The sequence below is a fragment of the Protobothrops mucrosquamatus genome, unplaced genomic scaffold (genome assembly GCF_001527695.2).
Source record: "Protobothrops mucrosquamatus isolate PMUCROS unplaced genomic scaffold, P.Mucros_1.0 scaffold88, whole genome shotgun sequence".
Lineage (NCBI taxonomy): Eukaryota > Metazoa > Chordata > Lepidosauria > Squamata > Viperidae > Protobothrops > Protobothrops mucrosquamatus.
In genome coordinates this window covers 358,485-378,262 of record NW_015386464.1, presented here as the reverse complement: position 1 = coordinate 378,262, position 19,778 = coordinate 358,485, and the positions used below count along the sequence as shown (strand labels likewise).

The following is a 19,778-nucleotide window of genomic DNA, read 5'->3' as shown; positions in this document are numbered from 1 at the left end:
GTCATCTAGTCCAACCCCCTGCTCAGGCAGGAAACCCTATACCATTTCGGACAAATGGCTGTCCAGTCTCTTCTTAAAAACTTCCAGTGTTGGCGCATTCACCGCTTCTGGAGGCAGGTTGTTCCACTGGTTAATTGTTCTCACTGTCAGGAAGTTTCTCCTTAGTTCTAGATTGCTTCTCTCCTTGATTAGTTTCCACTCGTTGCTTCTTGTCCTGCCTCCAGGCGCTTTGGAAAATAGCTTGACTCCCTCTTCTTTATGTATGTTACCTGGCAGGTAATCTTGCGGGTTTTTGTAGGAAGAATTAAATGTGAAAAGGTACACTCATTCTGCTTGTAGGAAACTGGTTAATACTCAATGAAACTATTGTTGGTAAATGGTCATCTCCTTCTAAGGCAATGAAGCAAATGAGCCATTATGGTTTGTTGACTATCATATCAATTGCGAGACTTCTAATGTGAGCCTTGATGTTTTCAAGGTGGGTAGAACAAGACCCAAAGGAAATATTGCAGTCTGTCTATGAATGTGTTGAAAGAACATGCGAGAAATTGAACCAGCTGAATATAGACATTTCCAACATAAAAGGTATTTTTAATTCTATAATAATCATGAATATCCTTCCAAATCAAGAGAAGAAAGTGATATACATAAATAACTTACAGATGTGAATGGAGAATAAATGTGATGTTACTGAAATATTTTTAAAGGAAACTAAAATATTTTAGAATTATAACCAATCCAAAATTGTATTAAGTGAGCCGGAAGGCACTTGCTTGGGCAAATTAGCTGTGCTGAATTCTGTTAATACCTTTCTCCCAATGTTGTCCCCTCGGCCACATTGTACTTCAATCTGGATGATCTTTTTATTCTCAGAAGTCAGAAACGATTTCATTCAAAAGCAAAGTTTTGCTGATCCAAAACATGTAGTAATCTGGAAAATGATAGAATGTTTGTTTTGTTCTTAAAAGCTGTTGGAGTTAGCAATCAGAGAGAGACAACTGTAGTTTGGGACAAAAAAACTGGAGAACCTCTGTATAATGCTATTGGTAAGTCTATTGAACTGTTGTAAATACTTTTTAATTGATATAGTTCTTCTCATACCCACATATATTTTATATATTCTATGAACATCAATAATAATATGTTGCACCAGATATTAGTCTTTGTTTTTTTGTCTTTATGTTTAAAGATGCCCAAAGAATTCTTTGTATTTCAAAGCAGCTCTAAAAATTCTCATTTTTGCTCTCTTCTTTAGAAGGATTTGTTCTACTGTTTTTGTTCTATTTGTTCTATTTTTGGTTTTGTTCTATTAACAAACTAATGGACTTAGTTGAAGCATAATTTATTAATTCATCATGATTTCTAAATGAACTGTTGAATCAAGATATGAGAATCAATCATAAGGACAAAAAATATTTTTTTGTTTCATTCCACCATAATTCTTCAACTTGGTGTTCTTTCATTCAGTTGCCTGCACAAAGTGTTCATAGTAATACAAAATAAATTTTACATTTTAAATGGGTAAGCCGCTAAGTTGCACATTTTGAACAAGCTGCAAGCATTGACAGAACACTTCTAAATGCTTATATGCATGGAAAACACATTAATTAAGAATTGGTAATTAAGCATAAATTGCTATAATAGAATTGCTTTGAGCATATCCAATTTTTACTGGTTGTATCCCAGGAGATGCTCTCAGAATGAATAAAGCCCCTCTAAAAGAATATGGGCTAAGAATAGACCTATGAAATGAAGAAAAAACTATTCCTGTATGATCTTGTAATTTAAATTCTGAAATCTGAATTATTCATATATATAAGCTTAACTTGTGGTTTCATTCTTCTCTGTTTTTAAAATGTCTACTCTCATTTTTTATTTTATTTTGGTTTGTAAATCTTAGTTTTTATTTAAAAAGTATTTTGTTAGATAAATTATTAAATGATACAGGCTTACTCATTGTACTTTAAACATTTTGATTAGGTAAATAATTTTTTATTTGGAACTGAAATTACATTAGCTTAACGAGAAGAAGCATGGTTTACAATGATAAAGTACCAATTTAAAAATCTAATCTTAATTCGCCTATCTTGAATAAGGTTATTCCTATGGTTCAGGAAGACATACAAAATATATAAACTATATTAGATGCTTCTGAGAAATTTGTCAATAGAGACCTATTCAGAGATTCAGAACCTGATTCTATTCAATCAATGCATTGCTTAAATATTTACTTTTACTGATATTAATGCTTGTCTTTGGATTCTAGTGTGGCTTGACCTAAGGACTCAATCTACTGTTGAAAGACTTCTTAAAAGGATTCCAGGAAAGAATAAATCCTTTTTTAAGGTAAAAACTGATCTTAGAATAATTAGAGTATGTCTGATAATTACACAGTGCAAATCATTCTTTTTTTATGCTCATGCTAGTGAAAAAAAGAGAACTAGTTTAGTGTAGTGCAGGGGTTTTCAAATTTGGCCCTTTTATGACTTGTGGACTTCAACTCCCAGAATTCTTCAGCCAGTGTACCTGGCTGAGGAATTCTGGGAATTGAAGTCCACAAGTCATAAAAGGGCCAAGTTTGAAGACCTCTGGAGTAGTGATTAAAGGCACTAAGGAAACTAGGAGATTGTGAGATCTGTGTGAAGCCTATAGGATTTCTTTGAGTCAGTCACTTTCAGCTGCAGAAAGAAGGAATGTCAAATCACTTCCAAAAACATTCCCAAGATAACTGCATTGACTTGGCCAGGTAGTTTCCAGGAATGCAGACTGAGTCAAAGCTACATAATAATACAATGATAATAACAACAGCAACAACAATAACAACAGAAAAATGAAGAAGCAGATTAGCAGATTTGTTGTACTGTAGATGTTTATGCATGATTTATTATCTTTCAATCTTGCAGAGTAGAACTGGTCTCCCTCTTAGCACATATTTCAGTGCTGTGAAGCTACGTTGGCTTTTGGACAATGTGAAAGAGATCAGGCAAGCAGTTCTTGATGGGAGTGCTCTTTTTGGTACTATTGATTCATGGTTAATATGGGTATGTATCAATATGCAATAATTAAATCAATTTCTTTCATTTCTATACTTCCTCAGCTTGATTTTAACATCCTTAAAACTATTCAAGAAAAAGTCAACCTCCTTTGTCATATTCCTAGGAACATTAGTATTCATGTATAGACTGTCTAGAACATTATTAGCAGAATAAATTGGATATAATGAATGTAAATCATCCTTGATGAACAAATATGTACAAACATTCATTCAGTTTTGATCATAAAGTTGGGTTTAATAATATTCTAAATTAATGCTTCCCAAATTTTTCCTTAATTATCCAAAACTGCTTATCAGAAAGTCCTTTTTACTCAATATAGGTAAAACACTTTCAGTTAATTTAAATGTCCCTGTTGTGTTTGTGTAATAGGTTCATGTGACATTATCCCCCCAAAAACCCATTTTTACCATTCTTAGGTAACTTACCCAGATTTGGGAAATTCTGATTTAGAGATAAATATGCGTTTATCCTATACATTGAGTATATATATGATAAAAGAGTGAGAAAAATAGTTTCTCCATACAGCTAAAGAGCCTAGCAGGTTATGCTTGCAAAATGTGTAGCTCTGGCATGTTTGTCTTCTTTTAGGCATTTATATCTCTAATATAATCCACATTTAATAGAATTTCAAATCCCTTTTGAAGTGTTAAAGCCTTTAAGAACTGATGTTTTAAGAACTGAAGTCAACTATATAATTCTGTCTGTCTCTGTCCATCTATCTGTCTGTTTGTCTTTCTCTCTCTCTCTCTCTCTCTCTCTCTCTCTCTCTCTCTCTCTCTCACACACACACACATACACCACACACACAAACACATACTAGCAGGCATAGGTAATGGCCTTAAAGGACAAGAGAAATAGCTGCTACAAAGGCACCACTCTGTCAGCACTCCAGGTAGACCAGATAGGAAACATAATCAGATGAGCTAATTCTACTTAATCATAAGGACACATTAACAGAATCTTACCAGTCTGATAATACAAATCTTACAGTTTAAGGTTCCTTTCTGAATGTCTTTCTCTGCCCATTATGCATTCTGAAGGCTATGCCCTCTCATATCTGATCATTTCCTATCCAGCATCTTTTCCTCTCCCATCTCCCAAGGTCATTTTCACATACCGTTACATAGTCAGAAAAGAGAGACTTGAGTCAAGAAAAAAATTGAAAAGACATCTAAGACAAGCTCCTCCTTAGTGTCAGATAAAAATAAAATAAAATGGGAAGTACATTCAGACTTGCTACGTTCTGTTGCTATATCTGCTACAGTAAAAGTACTCTTAACCTATAAGGCAGGGTGTCAAAGTCACTGCATCACATGACGTGTTGCGACATATCACAACTTTTTCCCCCTTGCCAGAGCTGGGATGGGTGCAGCTTCTGCATGATGCATCTGGCCCATGGGCTGGCAGTTTGACACCCCTGCTAAAAGGCATCCATTCCCCCCCTCTCTCTCTCACACACACACAACATGCTAGGTTAAAATTGTAGCTGATTAATTATTTTCTTATAGATAATTTTTGTAAATAAAAGCAAATTTACAGTTTGCACATTTTTTCTATTCTTCTATCAATTTAATAATCAAAACTTGTTTATTCATTCATTTAAGAGTTTGACTGGTGGAAAAAATGGAGGTATTCATTGCACTGATGTAACCAATGCCAGTAGGACAATGTTGTTCAACATTCATTCATTAGAATGGGATGATGAGCTCTGCAAGTAAGTAATTTACTTCTGCATATTTGAAATGGCAGGTTTTATTGTATGCTTCTCAGCGTCACCTTGTGTAGATGGGTGGTCATAGAAATTTGACAGATAAATAAAAATTATGCTCAACATTTCAGATTAAGACCTTAATCTGGTTTTCTTGGAAATAAGAATTTTACAGCAGAATAGTTAATTTTAACAGCTGTTATTCCAAGAACACGTGTAGAAAACTTTTATATGGAATGCACCAACAATTACAAATTATTGCTTAGAAGGTTTCAATTATTAATACATTAAAATATTGACATTTCATAGGGCTTTTACCTTAGCTTATTGTCCTTAGAACTTTCCTGTGGAGAGAACCATAAGGACACCCTTGCAAAGATGGGTCACTAGAGTCGTTGAGTCATGTGCTCTTTTGTTGTTCCCTTTAGAAGGACACTCACATTACGTTTATCAGTGTCACCCTGAAAAATCTCTGGGTACAGAGCACAATTTCTACCCTGCTATCTGCTATATACTTTCAGTTTGCCTAGTTCTATCCCTTTCTTTTTTTTTTAATATATATTTTATTGATTTTTTAAAAACTAACAACCTGGTGCTTACTAACAGCATGTTGTCTGGGTTCACATTTCACAACAATCAATAATAGTCAATTTCTATCATATCGTACTCTAAATAACAGCTTCCTTTGATTTTCTCTTCTTCCCATATTGTTCTCTTTTGCAAACATTAGGTTAATACAGTTCTTAGTATTTTAGTAACAAAGAGGTTAAATATAAACATTTTTCTAACATTTATCCAATTATTAATAGCATCAATATAGAACTTTTTTTCTAGTTAGTCCTCTTGGTTGCGTTATATGTACTGTTTTCAACATTCTCATTTAGACTTTTTCCCCACAAAATTGAAATCATTTTTATCTTTTAAGATTTTGTCAAAGTTGGTTTACAGTTAAATATCTAAGCTGTTTACCTCACAATAATCCTCCCAACAATTACATTTCTCATATCATAAAAAAAATACAATACTACTCAGAATACGAAAGAAGAAAAAGAGAAAGAAAAACATCTCTTTCTCAAACTAAAATTCATTTATAGCCTCCATTTTTTTCATTTTTTAACCCTATTCCATTCGATATTTACTAATTAAGTAATCCATGTTATATTTTAACCACATTCAAACAAATACTTAATCTTTAAAAATTGCATCTGATAAGACAGTTACATTTCACATATTATATATCTATATCTAACTATATCTCTATCTGTCTATCTCTATGTCTGTCTGTCTGTCTGTCTGTCTGTCTATCTATCTATCTATCTATCTATCTATCTATCTATCTATCTATCTATCTATCTATCTCCGTGTGTGTGTGTGTGTGTGTGTGTATGTATGTGTTTGTGTTTTAACTATTCCATTCAATAGTTACTGGTTGAGCAGACCATATTATATTTTAACCATATTCAAACAAATGCTTAACCTTTAAAAATTGCTTTTGATAGGTCCAATCTTCTAATCCCTTGAATCTGATTTTAGTCTTTTTCTTTCGCCGAACGGCTTTTCTCATCCATCTATTCCACTTAGTTAAAAAGTCTTGCCATTTTCTTTTGGATGTTAAAGATGGGAGAGACAAATCAGGTAGGATGTTGATTTCTTTTATCTTTTTTTTGTCTCTCAAGTTGTAGATTTTTTGGTATCTCTGTAATCCATTTTGTCAGGCTTTTCTTTTTATTTTTGGCTTTGTTTTGTGATCCTGGAGTGTGGACTATCTCTTCCAGTTCCGGTGCTTCAGTCACGTTTTGTGTGTTTTTCTCCATCTGCGTTAAATCACAATCCCTTCCATTGGTAGATTCTTTCATTTTCTGAAAATTCTTATGTTGTGAAGTTAACGTAAAGATATGTCCATTTATGTCATCAAAGTTGTTTTTAATTTCATTGTGGTTTAGAGCCATTGTTGTTTGGATTAGTTGCAACTTAGCAAGCATTTCCTCCTGGAAAGTATTTGGTTTTTCTTGACAAGTTCTTTTTGCCATGATAGCTAGAATTCAAAAAAATTTCTTCCTCTGAAAACAGCTTTAAAATCACAGTCAATAGGTGTTTATCATCCAGGAAGGTCAGTTATGTTTTTTCAATTATAATCTTTTCTTATTGTGGCTGGCCCAGAATGTTTTGTTTAGCTCTTTTTAAAGATCAAAGAAGCAAGTTAGCTCATTCTGGGCATCCTGCCAATACTTATAACAAAGCAGCTAAAGTTATATATTCTCTTCTACCACTAGATGTCAGCAACAGTATGTTTTTGTCCCCCTTAATAATTTAATTCGCCGCTTCCTTCTGTGGGAGGGTGGGGCAAAGCCCCCCTCCTTTTCACTTTCAGATCAAATTTCTCACCCAATTTCAGCATGCTGTTCACTGATGTTCTGGTGGATACTTGTGGACTTCAGCTGCAAGTAGCTTGGGCTGATTACTGAGGTGGGGCCAGCCTTTCTCCTGTCGGATTAGAGGGAATTTCCCGATTGAATGGGACAACCACCGTCGTTCCCGAATTGCTGGGGTGCCTCTCTTTGTTCACTGCCTCTTTGGGATGGCTTAGACCCATTTAGGGTCCCCTGGCAGGGTGAAAAGAGCCGTGGGAAGCGGAGTTTTCGCAAAACTGGAAGTCCGTTCCTTTTTTTGTTCTATTTGCCTTTTAGCTATAGATCTTGATTCTGGCCCCTTTGATGAATATCAACAGCTTCCAGTGTTCCTGGAGCCAAGCAGTACATGCTAAATTGCAACTTTATATTTTTTCATGGCTACTCAACACCTTGATGGGCTATGAATGTGCACTAGTTGATCTCAAACAGTAGGCCATTGATTTAGAGCTACAAATAGACTTCCCAGCTTTACATAGAAATACTTCTTTAGTCATTCTGCATTTCTCTAGCCATCTGGATATCTCAGTGACATAACAATCCCAAAATTCAGAAGGACCTTTTCCTTAGCCAGTTTCAATATCCTCTCAATAGCCATTACTGAAGGAAGATACCAAAAAATCCCGTTCAAGCAGAGGCTGTGTCCATATGGTGGAGGAATAATTGAATCGATGGAATTCTGTATTGCCTCTCTATGAAGGTGCTTGCCAGGAATTATTATTTCCATTCTTTACTAAATATCTGCGCATTCCAATCTGTTTTATCTCACAATGTTATTATCGGATAAATCTGATTTTATTTCCTTGACCACACCCAAGTACTGTGCAATAGTTTGCATAATGGATCATAGTATTAACCTTTAGAATAACTATATTTTTTTCCTTTTATCTTAATTAATCATGACTCCTGTGGTTTTTTTGCTGTTCTATGACCAAATAAAGATTGATTTGATTAATCTTGATTTTCCTCTATTTATTTATATTATATTGTTTTATTTACCTCTTTATCCAGTGTCCTTATATTTTTATTCTTTGACTTATATTTACACTTACTTTTTGTACGTTTTATATGTACATGTGTATATTTTGGTAAATTTTGTCTTGCTGTTTACTATAATAAATATAGAATTTCAAATACTAAATGATTTGATTTAATCTGAAATGTTTCCAAATGTATCAGAGACTTTACAAAAAATAAAAATAAAACCTTTTATTTTTATTACTAACAAGAAAGAATTCACCCTAACTTTTTAAAAATACTTCTAGTTTTTTTGAAATTCCCATGGAAATGCTTCCCAAAGTGCGAAGTTCCTCAGAAATCTATGGATTACTGGTATGTATTTAAATGTTAAGAAAATAGTTTTACTTTATTGATTTTGCATGTATTGTTTCTACTTAGTAACTCATGCAAGTTGAAATATATTTTATGAAACAAGTTTTATCTAGCAGGAAGAATATTATTATGATTTTTATTTATTTGAATTTATAAGTTGGTGAACTCCAGTGGACTCTGGGTGGTATACAAAACTGGACAAACCATAAAAACAAATAAAAACATTAAATCAATCAGACAGCCCAGACTGAAATAATCTTACATATAACACAATGACAGGAGTCCTACACAAACAATAATACATCAAAGCCAGGTTTTCTGAGCTGTTGTGAGCCTCCCAAAGTCATTGAGAGTTGGGTGGTATACAAGTTTAGTAAATTACTATTATTATTTTAAAAATCCTTAAGAAAAATTTAGAGGACTTAAATAAAAATTTTGCTTTTCTGAAAGTTTTTTTTGTCTTATGAAAGTACTGTTTTCTGTGAATTGTATATATGTATTCTTTTTAAATATATATATATAAAGATTTAGGTGTGCTACCGTGTTTCTCCGAATGTAAGACCTACCCTGAAAATAAGTCCTAGCTTGATTTTTGGGCTGGGCCTAATATAAGCCCTACCCCCAAAATAAGCCTAAAAATCAAGCTACAGCGCGGGGTGGGAGGTAGAACTTACCATTGCAGCCAGGCCTCCCATGGATCAACATTGCCTCACCAGCCCACTTCTTCTGCAGCCGAAGGAGCAGCTTCATTCTGCAGCTGAGAATGGAGCTCCGGCCTGCATTTCACAGTCAGCCTTTCCGGAAGGCCTCTGCAACCGAGAACCAAGCGATGGATTCAGTCCATTGCTTGGCTCTCGGTTGCAGAGGCCTCCCGGAAAGGCCTTTGACTGCAAAATGCAGGCTGGAGCTCCATTGTCAGCTGCAGAATGAAGCTGCTCCTTTGGCCACAGAAGGAGTGAGCTGGCTGGGCAGGACTGTCGGTGCTGCCGCTGCGAGGTGAGTGGAAAAGACACCCCCCTGATGCCTCTTTTGGAGGCAAAAAAAATAAAATAAGACTGGGTCTTATTTTCAGAGAAACACAGTATTGTTGTTTACTTAAATCAGTTCCAAAAGACCTACATATACTGATAAACACTGCAAGAATTATGTGCGTTGCCTAGGTATAAGGTATATTTTCAGTTCCAAATACCTTGTGCTTTTTATTGTTTGCTATATCACCTCTAATATCTCTGTAAATGTGAGACTCTCATATTAAATGAATTAATAATGTCTCACTAGTTAAATCCAGAAAAATATATGACACAGTGAAAATTTCTTTTGTCAAATTAGTCTGGGAAGCTCATAACAAAATTGGGTTGAGATGTTTCCAATGGCATGATCTTCTTTTATGAATCATTACAGCTATTTGAAACTTACATGTCATGGATTCTTATTTTTGAACTTACATCTAAAGTAAATAACAATAAACTAATAACGTTTAGTTGATTAAGCAATGTTTGCTTTACTTAAATGTGAATTTTAACTTTTATTTCTAGTGAGTACTGCTTTTTGGCTCTATTAATATGAGATATTGGACATTTGCCTATTTCTTTGACAGTTACTTTTAACTACTTAAAGCATTCCAGTTGCTATATGTAAAACAGTTTTGATACATATTCAGTGACTTAAGTAACTTTTAAGCCATTCTTACCTTATATATTTCATTGCAAGGTGTTTGAGGAAAGATGGCAAAAAAAATTGCAAAATGCTGAGCAAAAGTAGTCATAGCTTGATATTGTTTTCAGCTTCTAAAGGAACATGATTTTTTTCAAATCCATTTAACACAAGTTGTTGTTCAAAGTAGCTAAAACTTTCATACTAAAACTTCCAAAACTTAAAACTACGAGGAATTATTCAATGCATGTCTTATTCATAGAGTTGTAGGAATTGGAAAAACACAGTCTCTACTATGTCCTTCCTCTTTTGACAGCCCCTAGATCATCTTTTGATCATAACTGCTGAAAACTGAAAGTCAAGTTTTCAGTATTTTATAGTAGAGAGATACATGAAAATTATAGTGTAAACAATAAAATATATTTGCAACAGTTTTAAAAACAAGTTAAAATCTCTCCCCTTAAAACCTTATTCCAGCCACACATTCTGTCTTTAGAGCCTTTAAAAAATCAAATGGAGGCAATATTTAAAAAGTTATTCATATACACACACATGGAACACACATGTATACCCATATACACACATATTCTAATCAAATATGATCCCTAATATTAAAACATAGCTGAAGATGTGTTACTTAATTTTTTTAAAAAAATAGTACAGGAGTCCTTGCTTTACAACCCTAAGCGAGATTGGAATTTCCATCACTAAACAAAACAGTTGTTAAGTGAAATATCATGTGACTACCGCTTAGTGACAGCAGTTTTAGTAGTCCCAGTGGCGGTCATTAGGTGAAGACCTCATTCTTCTGTCTATGGAGATTCTCGGTCATCTAGGTCAGAGGTCCCCAACCTTTTGGGCACCAGGGACCTGTTCCATGGAGAGAGGTTTTTTTGCAGACCGGAATACATGGTTTTGTGTGCTGCCTGCATCTCATGGATGGGGCTTTGTTTGTGCAGACCGGTTGCTGGCATGCCACGGCCCAGTACTGGTCCATGGATCGGGGGTTGGGGAGCCCTGATCTAGGTCATGGTTGTCCCAAAGGTGCTTTTTCAAAAGATAACTGGACTTTGGTTTTCCTTGATGGATGGGAAGCAAAACACCTTCAAGGAAAAACAAAGTCCAGTTGCCTTTTGAAAAAACACCTCACTCTTCTGCTCTGGAAAAACTGTCAGCTCTGTTCTTCAACAAATAAGCAAATAAGGCTCCCATTCAACTCCCCCATCTGTCTATCACATCCCCACATCTCCATCCTTTTGGCTGCCTTGCTGTCCCCTGCTGCCACCTACCCCTGCTGCCACCATTGCAGCAGTTGCCTCAAGCATCTCATCAACAGTCAGAGGAAGAAACAGCGAAATTCAGCTGGGTAGAGTTAGAGGTAGGCAGCAGTGGCAGAGTGCAAGGTAGCCAAACACAGAGATTGTTGTGAAGATAAGCAGTTGAAGGGCTCATTGCTGTCATAAATGCAGATGGGCTGCCAAACACTCAAATTTTGATCATGTGACCACAGGGATGCTTCAACTATCATTTGTTCAGCATCATCGTACAGTTAATGGTCATTAAACCAACAGGTTTTGAAATTATGAACTTGTTTATGTCTCTTCCTTTTTCTCATTACCTATTTTGCCGGAAATAGAAAATTTCTCCTACCCTGGTGAGTAGGATTTTGTTAGGACACAGCCAGTTACATCTTCATTCATCTTGCTTAGATACAGTGCATTTCTTCAGAGAAGTCACTCTTTGTTGTAATGAAATCTCCTTGTCAAAGTTTAATTACAATTTAAGTTCAATTGATCCCTTTGCATCAGTTTAAAAGATTAGAAAACTGAAAGTGACAATTATATAGTTTCTGGCTAAAAATATACTTAGAGCAGAAAGAGGTGTTTTTTTAAAAAAATAATAATAATAATAATATCAGTGGTAGCTTAAAAAATAAAGATATCCCTGAATGGAAATGCACTGGCTACATTTTATGCATGGCTCACTAAGCTGATCACTGCTGTTGAGAGTGCATGTACACATATAATATTTCAAAAGAAAAGCTATTTTTTGTCTCCTGTGATGTGGCTATTTGCTAAATGTCCATAATTTTGCCTGTATTACTCTCCTAGCTCTTGGATAAAGCTTCAAATAGTTTCAGAGCATAACTGTTGAATATAAGACCTCTTATTCTTCCACTTCAACATAATAGGCACTGATTCCTATTTGTGAAGCATGGTATTTACCTTTTTTTACTGTAGCCTCAAGGATTACCTAAATTCAAATGATGTCTGCTTCTGAGTTGGGTAGGCACTAGGCTGCTTCCTAGATGCGATTTGTGGATTTCCAGTTTCTTGAGAACATGACACCAAGGTTTAATGGCAAAAATCTTTCATTATGATGTGATTTGAAGCTGTTTTCATTTCTAGGAGTAGTGTAAGATTGAGAATAGCTGCAGGTTTGACCTTCAGAATGCAAATTTTGCCTTTTGTTTTTACTAGTGATATTCAGAATTTCAACTCCATTTCTGCACACGGGAAATCTTTCAGCAGGCTGCAGGAACAGAGCTGAAATCCTGAACATACCTTCACTTCAACATTCCCTGCTGGTTTCCCCATTGACTTTCTAGGAAAGCTGGCAAAGATTACAAATGATGATCACATGATTGTGGAATATTTGGCAACTGGTTGCAAGTTCTGACAATTTGCCAAGCACCCACATTGTGTTCATGTGGCCATGGGTGTACAAAAGCACTCTTTCCCAAACTGTCAATTTGAATAGTCATTAAGTGACCTGTCATTAAGCAAGGACTAAGTTACTGGTGAGATTCAAATAATTTAACAACCGGTTCTCTGCAGGGGGGAGGCAGGGGGGCTGCCCCATGCTCCCCATTTACCATGCCAAAGGACCCCGCAGCCAGGCCTACCACACCCCGAAACTTGTCCCGCCTCACCTGTTCGGTAGTGACTTCTCCCACTTTCTCCTTCTTCCTTCTCCTTTGAACAATTCTTCACTCCCATTGCTGCTTTTCAGTCCCAGATCTCGGTTTGTCCGGAGCCTGTGCAGAGGGTCTTTGGAAACAAAGCCCTGCAGTGATTGGGTGGGGTTGAAATGATTCCCTTTGCTTTTGGACCAGCTCCAAAATGGGCTGGAAGGAGCGGCCCGAATACTCTAATCTGGCTTTGCAGCAAGCAAGGGGATTGGAGGCATGTGAATGCACGTCAGTCTGGTGTCTCAAAAAACTGGGGTTTTTTCCCCACTGCCAGATTTTCGCTGCCATACTGTTTTAGTTTCTTTAAAGATTATTTGATGCAGAATGGGTATCCTTCCGGTTCTGCATCAAGTAAACTTTAAAGAAACTTAAATAAGGCAGCGGGGGGAAAAGCCCCAGTGTCATGCACGGGGAATGTGCATTGCCCACCTTCCCCCGTGCCTCTGCCTGCGCGCTCTGTCTGCTGAACCTCATTTCTAGCCAGGTGATCGATTTAGCGAAGGCAAGGGGGGGAAGCGGGCAGTGCAGATTCCCTGTGCATGAGAAGTTGGCGAAGGAGGAAGGTGAGCAGCAGCGCCAGCAGCAAAAAGGGGTGCCAAAACAGTGTGTGCGCGCCTGCTACGCGTTCACCCATCACGCCGCAACGATCATCACACCAATCATACCAGTTCCACCACTCGCAGCAGGAGGACGTGAGGCTCATCGCACCAATCGCGTGCCAAGCCTCGCGGCTTCCTGTAGCAAACAGTGGCACCAGTGTGATGAGCCTTGAGGTGTCCTGTAGGAAGCGGTGGCACTGGCGCGATTGGCAGCAGCTTGCCTGCGCATTCCTTGACCCAGAGGGCTTGGAGCTGGGGCACCTCGGGGCCTCTGCCAGTCAGCAAGAAGCTGAGCCGCAAGCACTGTAGCAGCAGCCTAGGCAAGAGTGGCACCACCGAAGCCGGCCTGATGTCTAGTAGGAATCTATCCCACCCACCTCCACCCATGCCTCTTCTTGCACGCTCAGCCTGCTAAACCTCATTTCTAGCCACGTGATCGATTTAGCAAAGGCACAGGGGGGAGGTGGGCGATGCAGATTCTCCATGCACTAGAAGTTGGCGGAGGAAGGCGAGCGGCAGCCTCAGCGGCAAGAAGGGCCGCTGAAAACAGCAGAGTCTGTGTGTGTGCTTACTGCGCGCTCACCCGTCAGCCGTGCTCTCCATGCCTCAGATCAGCTGCAGTGCGCTGTGGAGAGCATGGCTAACTCGGGCAAGGAAGAGGCACGGGTGGAGATGGGCGGTGCAGATTCTTGCTAGACACCAGGCTGGCTTCGGCGGCACCAATCTTGCCTAGGCTGCTGCTGCAATGCTTTGCAGCTCGGCTCTTGCTGACTGGCAGAGGCTTCGAGATGCCCCGGCTCCAAGCCCCCTTGGTCAAGGAATGCGTAGGCAAGCTGCTGGGCTGTGGCGTGGGTGGAGGCACCTCCTGTTGGGTGCCAATCACGCCAGTGCCGCCATTTGCTACAGGATGCCTCGAGGCTCATTGCACCAATTGCATTGGTGCCACTGCATGCTGCAGGAGGCTGCGAGGCTCAGTGCATAATTGGCGTGATGAGCCTCGCGGCCTCCTGTAAGTAGTGGAACCTCACAGTGTGACGGGTGAGCACATAGCAGGCGTGCATATAGATCCTACTGTTTCTGTGGCGCTTCTGTGCCTAGCCGACCACTTCAGATAAGCTGCAGTGCTTATCTGAAGTGGTCGGTGGACACAGGACAAGCGCGAGGCAGGTGCGCACACTGACTCCGCTTTTTTCAAGTGCCATTTTAACAACCAGTTCACTGAACTGAAGGTACATTAGGTATCGGTTCTGCCGAACCGGTGCAAACCGGCTGAATCCCACCACTGGACTAAGTACAGGACTCAGAGTTTTCTCCCACCATTCATGGTTGTTTACCATGCTTAGTGAAGCTACAGGGAACTATATTTCAGCAGCATTTGAAGGAAAAGATGTGTCACCCATCATTGTTCCACATATGTGGGATACTCAGGACATGTCCAATGCAGTGGAGCAGGGCTTTTCAACCTTTTCACCCATTGTACCATTTTTAGGATATGGCAATATCCGAGTACCACTAGTCGCCTAGCAAGGTGTCAAAAACTTGATGACCCCCCCCAAAAAAGGGAAAAAGTGATGATGTACAGGTAGTCCTCGACTTACAAGAATTTGCTTAGTGACTGTCCAAAGTTACAATGGCGCTCTTCCTCCTGTCCGAGGTTTTCATTGTTGTGAGCATTTCTGTTGAGGATTGGCAGCGGGGATGGGGTGGGGGTGTTTAGTTTTTATTACCACCGTCTGCTGGGTGGTTGCAGCAGGTTTTGGTCACTTCACATGACCCTGGGACACTGTGACCGTCATAAATATGAATCAGTTGCCAAGCATCTGAATGTAAATCGCAAGACCCTGGAGATGCTGCAACATTCCAGCTGATCGGCGCTTCTTCTGGGCTCAGCACAAGCACCAGGATCAGCACCGAGCTCCAGCTGGAGCCTGGCGCTGATCCTGGCACTTTCACTGAGCCCTGATAGCCCTGCAGCTCCAGCATCTCTCACTCAGGCTTGTGCGATGCTGCCACCGGTTCAGCTCATTCCCCTTCCCCGCTACCACTTTTCTAGGATGGTCGCGTACCACCTGCCAGGTGCTAATGTACCACAGGTGGTACCCGTACCACTGGTTGAAAAGCCTTGCAGTGGAGAACCTAATTTGCCTTTTATTTTGTTAACTTGCCAGATGGCAGTTTTCTCTGTTCCCTCTATTTTTTTCATTTTCATTTCTGCTAACAATTTTACATTATTTTAATTTGCTTATGAACGATAAGCAATCATGTTCTAATTGTACATTATTTTTCTTATTTGTAAACTAATTGAAAACAGCTGCATAATTATTTTTAAAATGACTTCTTTGGCAGAGTTCTGGAGCTTTGACTGGTGTGCCAATTTCTGGGGTGAGTTTCCTAAATAAAGCTATGCTGATATTTTAATATAATTTTTGCCAAGTATTAGAATCCTCATATCATATCTATTTGCTATAACTTGTTTTATTAAAAGTAAACTTAATAAGAAAAAAGTAATATGTGCATGCTTAGAGTATAACAAAAAAAAGTATAGTAATTATTTTTGTTACGTTTCCAGGTATAGATCTGGAACAGATGAATTCATAATAAATGGCCATTATATATATATAGGAAGTATACTCCTTAAGAGTATGTTGCAAAATCCTGTCACATAAACTGATTGTCCACTAAGCAATTATTTTTGCAAGGTGACAAAATATAATGTTCTAAATGTTTCTTGACTGTATATGTAAAGAAAATCAGCCAAAATTATTGAATAGTATTTTCAAATTTGTATTGAATATACTGTATTCTGATTGTATCTCCTAATAATTTCTAGAACCAAAAATAAAAATTAGATGTCAAAATAATATTTTTAATTAAAGCATACCTCAGTATTTTAATTGAAACAGATACTCATATATAAAGAACCACTGCTATTTATCATTTGCCAGAATAAATCTTCTTGAGTTCCTTGTTTAATTCTGTTGGATTTTTTTTTTCTTAACAGTAAAGTATACCAACCTATTTCTCTAAAAAGAATCTAATATGATTACTTAAATAAAAAAAATGTGTAAACATTTTTTGGTTAAATATTATGGAATTATTTGTTTTTCCAGTGTTTAGGTGATCAGTCTGCTGCATTAGTAGGACAAATGTGCTTCAAGGATGGCCAAGCAAAGAATACGTAAGATTAATAGGAACTATTACATTATAGACTTATTACAGAAAGGAAAATCAATATAATACAAAATCAATACAATGTGGCTTAAACAATCCAGTACTTCTTAGAGATGTGCAGATAAAGGTAATTTTTTTTTCTGTTTGTTGGGTTAATTTCAGGGGAACAAAATTTTCTCTGGAATTTCCTGGATTGACCATGTAACCATGCTATTTAATTTGGATACTATATGGAGCATAGGAAATGTGGACATTTAGATTGTTGCTATTCATGAATAGTTTTAGAGTGATTTTTTATTCCAAGTTTTTTTAAATTTATTTGCTGCAGATTCTTCTTCAGCAATTTAGCTGAAGAATTACATTCTGCTTTTCAGATGTACTTCAGTAACTTGTTTTTTTTTTTCACTGTAGGTATGGAACAGGCTGCTTCTTACTCTGCAATACAGGCCATAAGGTTAGTGCTATGAATGAAACAATCTGCTGTTTTTAAAATAAAAAGACCTTAATGCACATTACACTTAATTGTATATTTTTTAAAAAAACATAGTTCAGATATGTTTCCTTTGTCTTTAATGTCTTCTATATAATTTTTAAATAATTTATTTTACTTATTAATCAAATTCATATAGCCATTCATCTCACAAAAGGCAAGTTGAAATCATGTTGGAATAGGACTCCTGGTTCATGTTTTAGCTTCATAATTTTTTTGAGAAATTGATTAGTATGAAACCCTTAAAGTGATACCCGTATTAAAAAGCTAATACATTAACCAGTGTTTAAGACAACTGAAAAATAATTAGTTTAGTATTTTGGCAATAGCTATCTTTAACAGATGAAATAGCCAATTAGATTTCTAGATAAGTAATTAATATAACCAGAAAGATTATTGTTTATTAAGATGTGAAAAATGTATTTAGCTATCATAATTCCCCCATGAAATATTTATTGGTAAGTAATTAATATTTTAAACTTTCCACTTATGTTTTAAAATTGTACATGACTATTATACAGTGACTTTTCCTATAAAGCGGAAATAAAGAATAACTAATACTTTCTTTTTCTTTGTTTTTCTCAGCCTGCACTTTCTGAGCATGGCCTCCTAACCACTGTGGCTTACAAATTGGGCAGAGACAAGGCTGTATGTTATGCATTAGAAGTAAGTCAAATTATTCATTATAGGCATTTTGATATATCAGTTTCAGTGGGTGCCAGCCAACCACTTATTTATAGATAAATGCTATAACTCATGTAGCTAGAGCAGAGGTCCCCAACCTACGGGCCGTAGCCCACTACCGGACTGTGGCCTCTTGGCCACTGGGCAGCATGAGTGGCTGGCCAGTGCACGCACGCATGTGCGCGTGCTCACTCCCTACCTTGTGTCAATGCTAGCCGAGCCGCAAGCCTCTCACCAGCGCTAGGAGAGCTGTGTGCCGGTGTTAGCAGCCCCACTTGTGGAGTGTGCATGCTCACAGCCCCGTTCACTCGCACGCGCACAAAGCCACATTTGCGTGTGTGCTCATGCGCACATAAAGGTGCCTGTCCCTCCCTTTCCCACCGGTCTGCCAACCCAGAAAGGTTGGCGACCCCTGAACGAGAGTATCTTCGATGTCAGCACCATTTTATGTACCTCTACGAAAAAATGTGCACTTTGAGTGGTTCATATGTTCATAAATCTAATTGATTACCGGTAATATGGACTCAGTGAGAAGATACAGTATTTGAAGAGGTACCAATATTTCATGTAATTTCAGGATCATTTCATGTGTGCAAGTCAAACATGGGTATGAATTAGACTGAGTTTCCGTTGTTTCCATGAAATTTTAATTGTGAATGATTCCATAATTCTGTAGAATGCTGTCGCAGCATTCTACAGCTATTTAAGATCTTTAAGATTGCTTTAAAAATAGTTGTAAGAACTGCAAAAACATCTGTGACTAGGACATGGGCAGCATATAAATTTGATAAAATAAATAGGCATGCATCCATTTTAATACATATTTGGATGCTCTACTGCAAGAACAATCATGAAGTAATAAATGAAACATTTTTAGTCTGCCTTTTTGTTTTAGGGCTCTGTTGCTATTGCAGGAGCTGTTGTTCGTTGGTTGAGAGACAATCTTGGTATTGCAAAATCTTCAGAAGAAGTAGGTGAGTATAACTTTCTAATTTATTGTAAATCTGTAAGAATGCAGGGGCTCAGAAGCAGTGGTGGGATTCAGCTGGTTCGCACCACTTCGGCAGAACCAGTAACTAATTTTTTGTTGCCCAGAATGGATTTCCGGAAGCAGCATCCACACAGAGAACCGATTGTTCATATATTTGAATCCCATCACTGCTCAGAAGGATTCTGTGTTTCGTTCAGACATGTTAACTTAGATAAGAATTTTATTGTGTTCTCGAGGTCTATGCCATTTTTAACCCTAGGTACCTAATTTTTAGGCTTGGGGACCCTGTATTTTTCCTGAAAATATAATAGTAAAATATGTATATGGTAATATTGCTAGTAGGAGTAGGAATAGGAATCATACAGAGTTTCAATTATTATAATTAATTAAAACTACAATTCTACACCATTTTTTCTGGGGGAAAAAGATCATTGAGTAGGATTTATTTTTATTCAAATCATAACATAAGGTTTTATTTATGGATACCGTATATTCCGGCGTATAAGACGACTGGGTGTATAAGACGACCCCCAACTTTTCCAGTTAAAATATAGAGTTTGGGCTATACTCACCGTATAAGACTACCCCTGTTCCAACGCACACCAAATAAAAATTAAAAAACAGATTTGATTTCAATATGGTAATTTTAATTCAAATGCTTATGACATGCAGGTACTTAGCAGGAAAACTGTCACTTATAAACATAAGGCTGTTT

At 37.5% G+C, this 19,778-nt stretch overlaps 1 protein-coding gene across 2 annotated transcripts in view; it reads left to right on the top strand.

The window, feature by feature from the left end:
* GK (glycerol kinase) overlaps positions 1 to 19,778 on the top strand; it is a 41,918-nt gene that overhangs the window by 9,460 nt on the left and 12,680 nt on the right. For both annotated transcript variants that reach the window (XM_015812489.1, XM_015812488.1), the window contains exons 3-13: positions 479 to 585; positions 969 to 1,046; positions 2,267 to 2,346; positions 2,904 to 3,041; positions 4,661 to 4,770; positions 8,438 to 8,504; positions 16,074 to 16,109; positions 16,838 to 16,905; positions 17,310 to 17,352; positions 17,974 to 18,054; positions 18,968 to 19,046. In XM_015812489.1, coding sequence (XP_015667975.1) covers positions 479 to 585; positions 969 to 1,046; positions 2,267 to 2,346; positions 2,904 to 3,041; positions 4,661 to 4,770; positions 8,438 to 8,504; positions 16,074 to 16,109; positions 16,838 to 16,905; positions 17,310 to 17,352; positions 17,974 to 18,054; positions 18,968 to 19,046 — 887 coding nt within the window. The remainder of the gene's footprint in view (positions 1 to 478; positions 586 to 968; positions 1,047 to 2,266; positions 2,347 to 2,903; positions 3,042 to 4,660; positions 4,771 to 8,437; positions 8,505 to 16,073; positions 16,110 to 16,837; positions 16,906 to 17,309; positions 17,353 to 17,973; positions 18,055 to 18,967; positions 19,047 to 19,778) is intronic.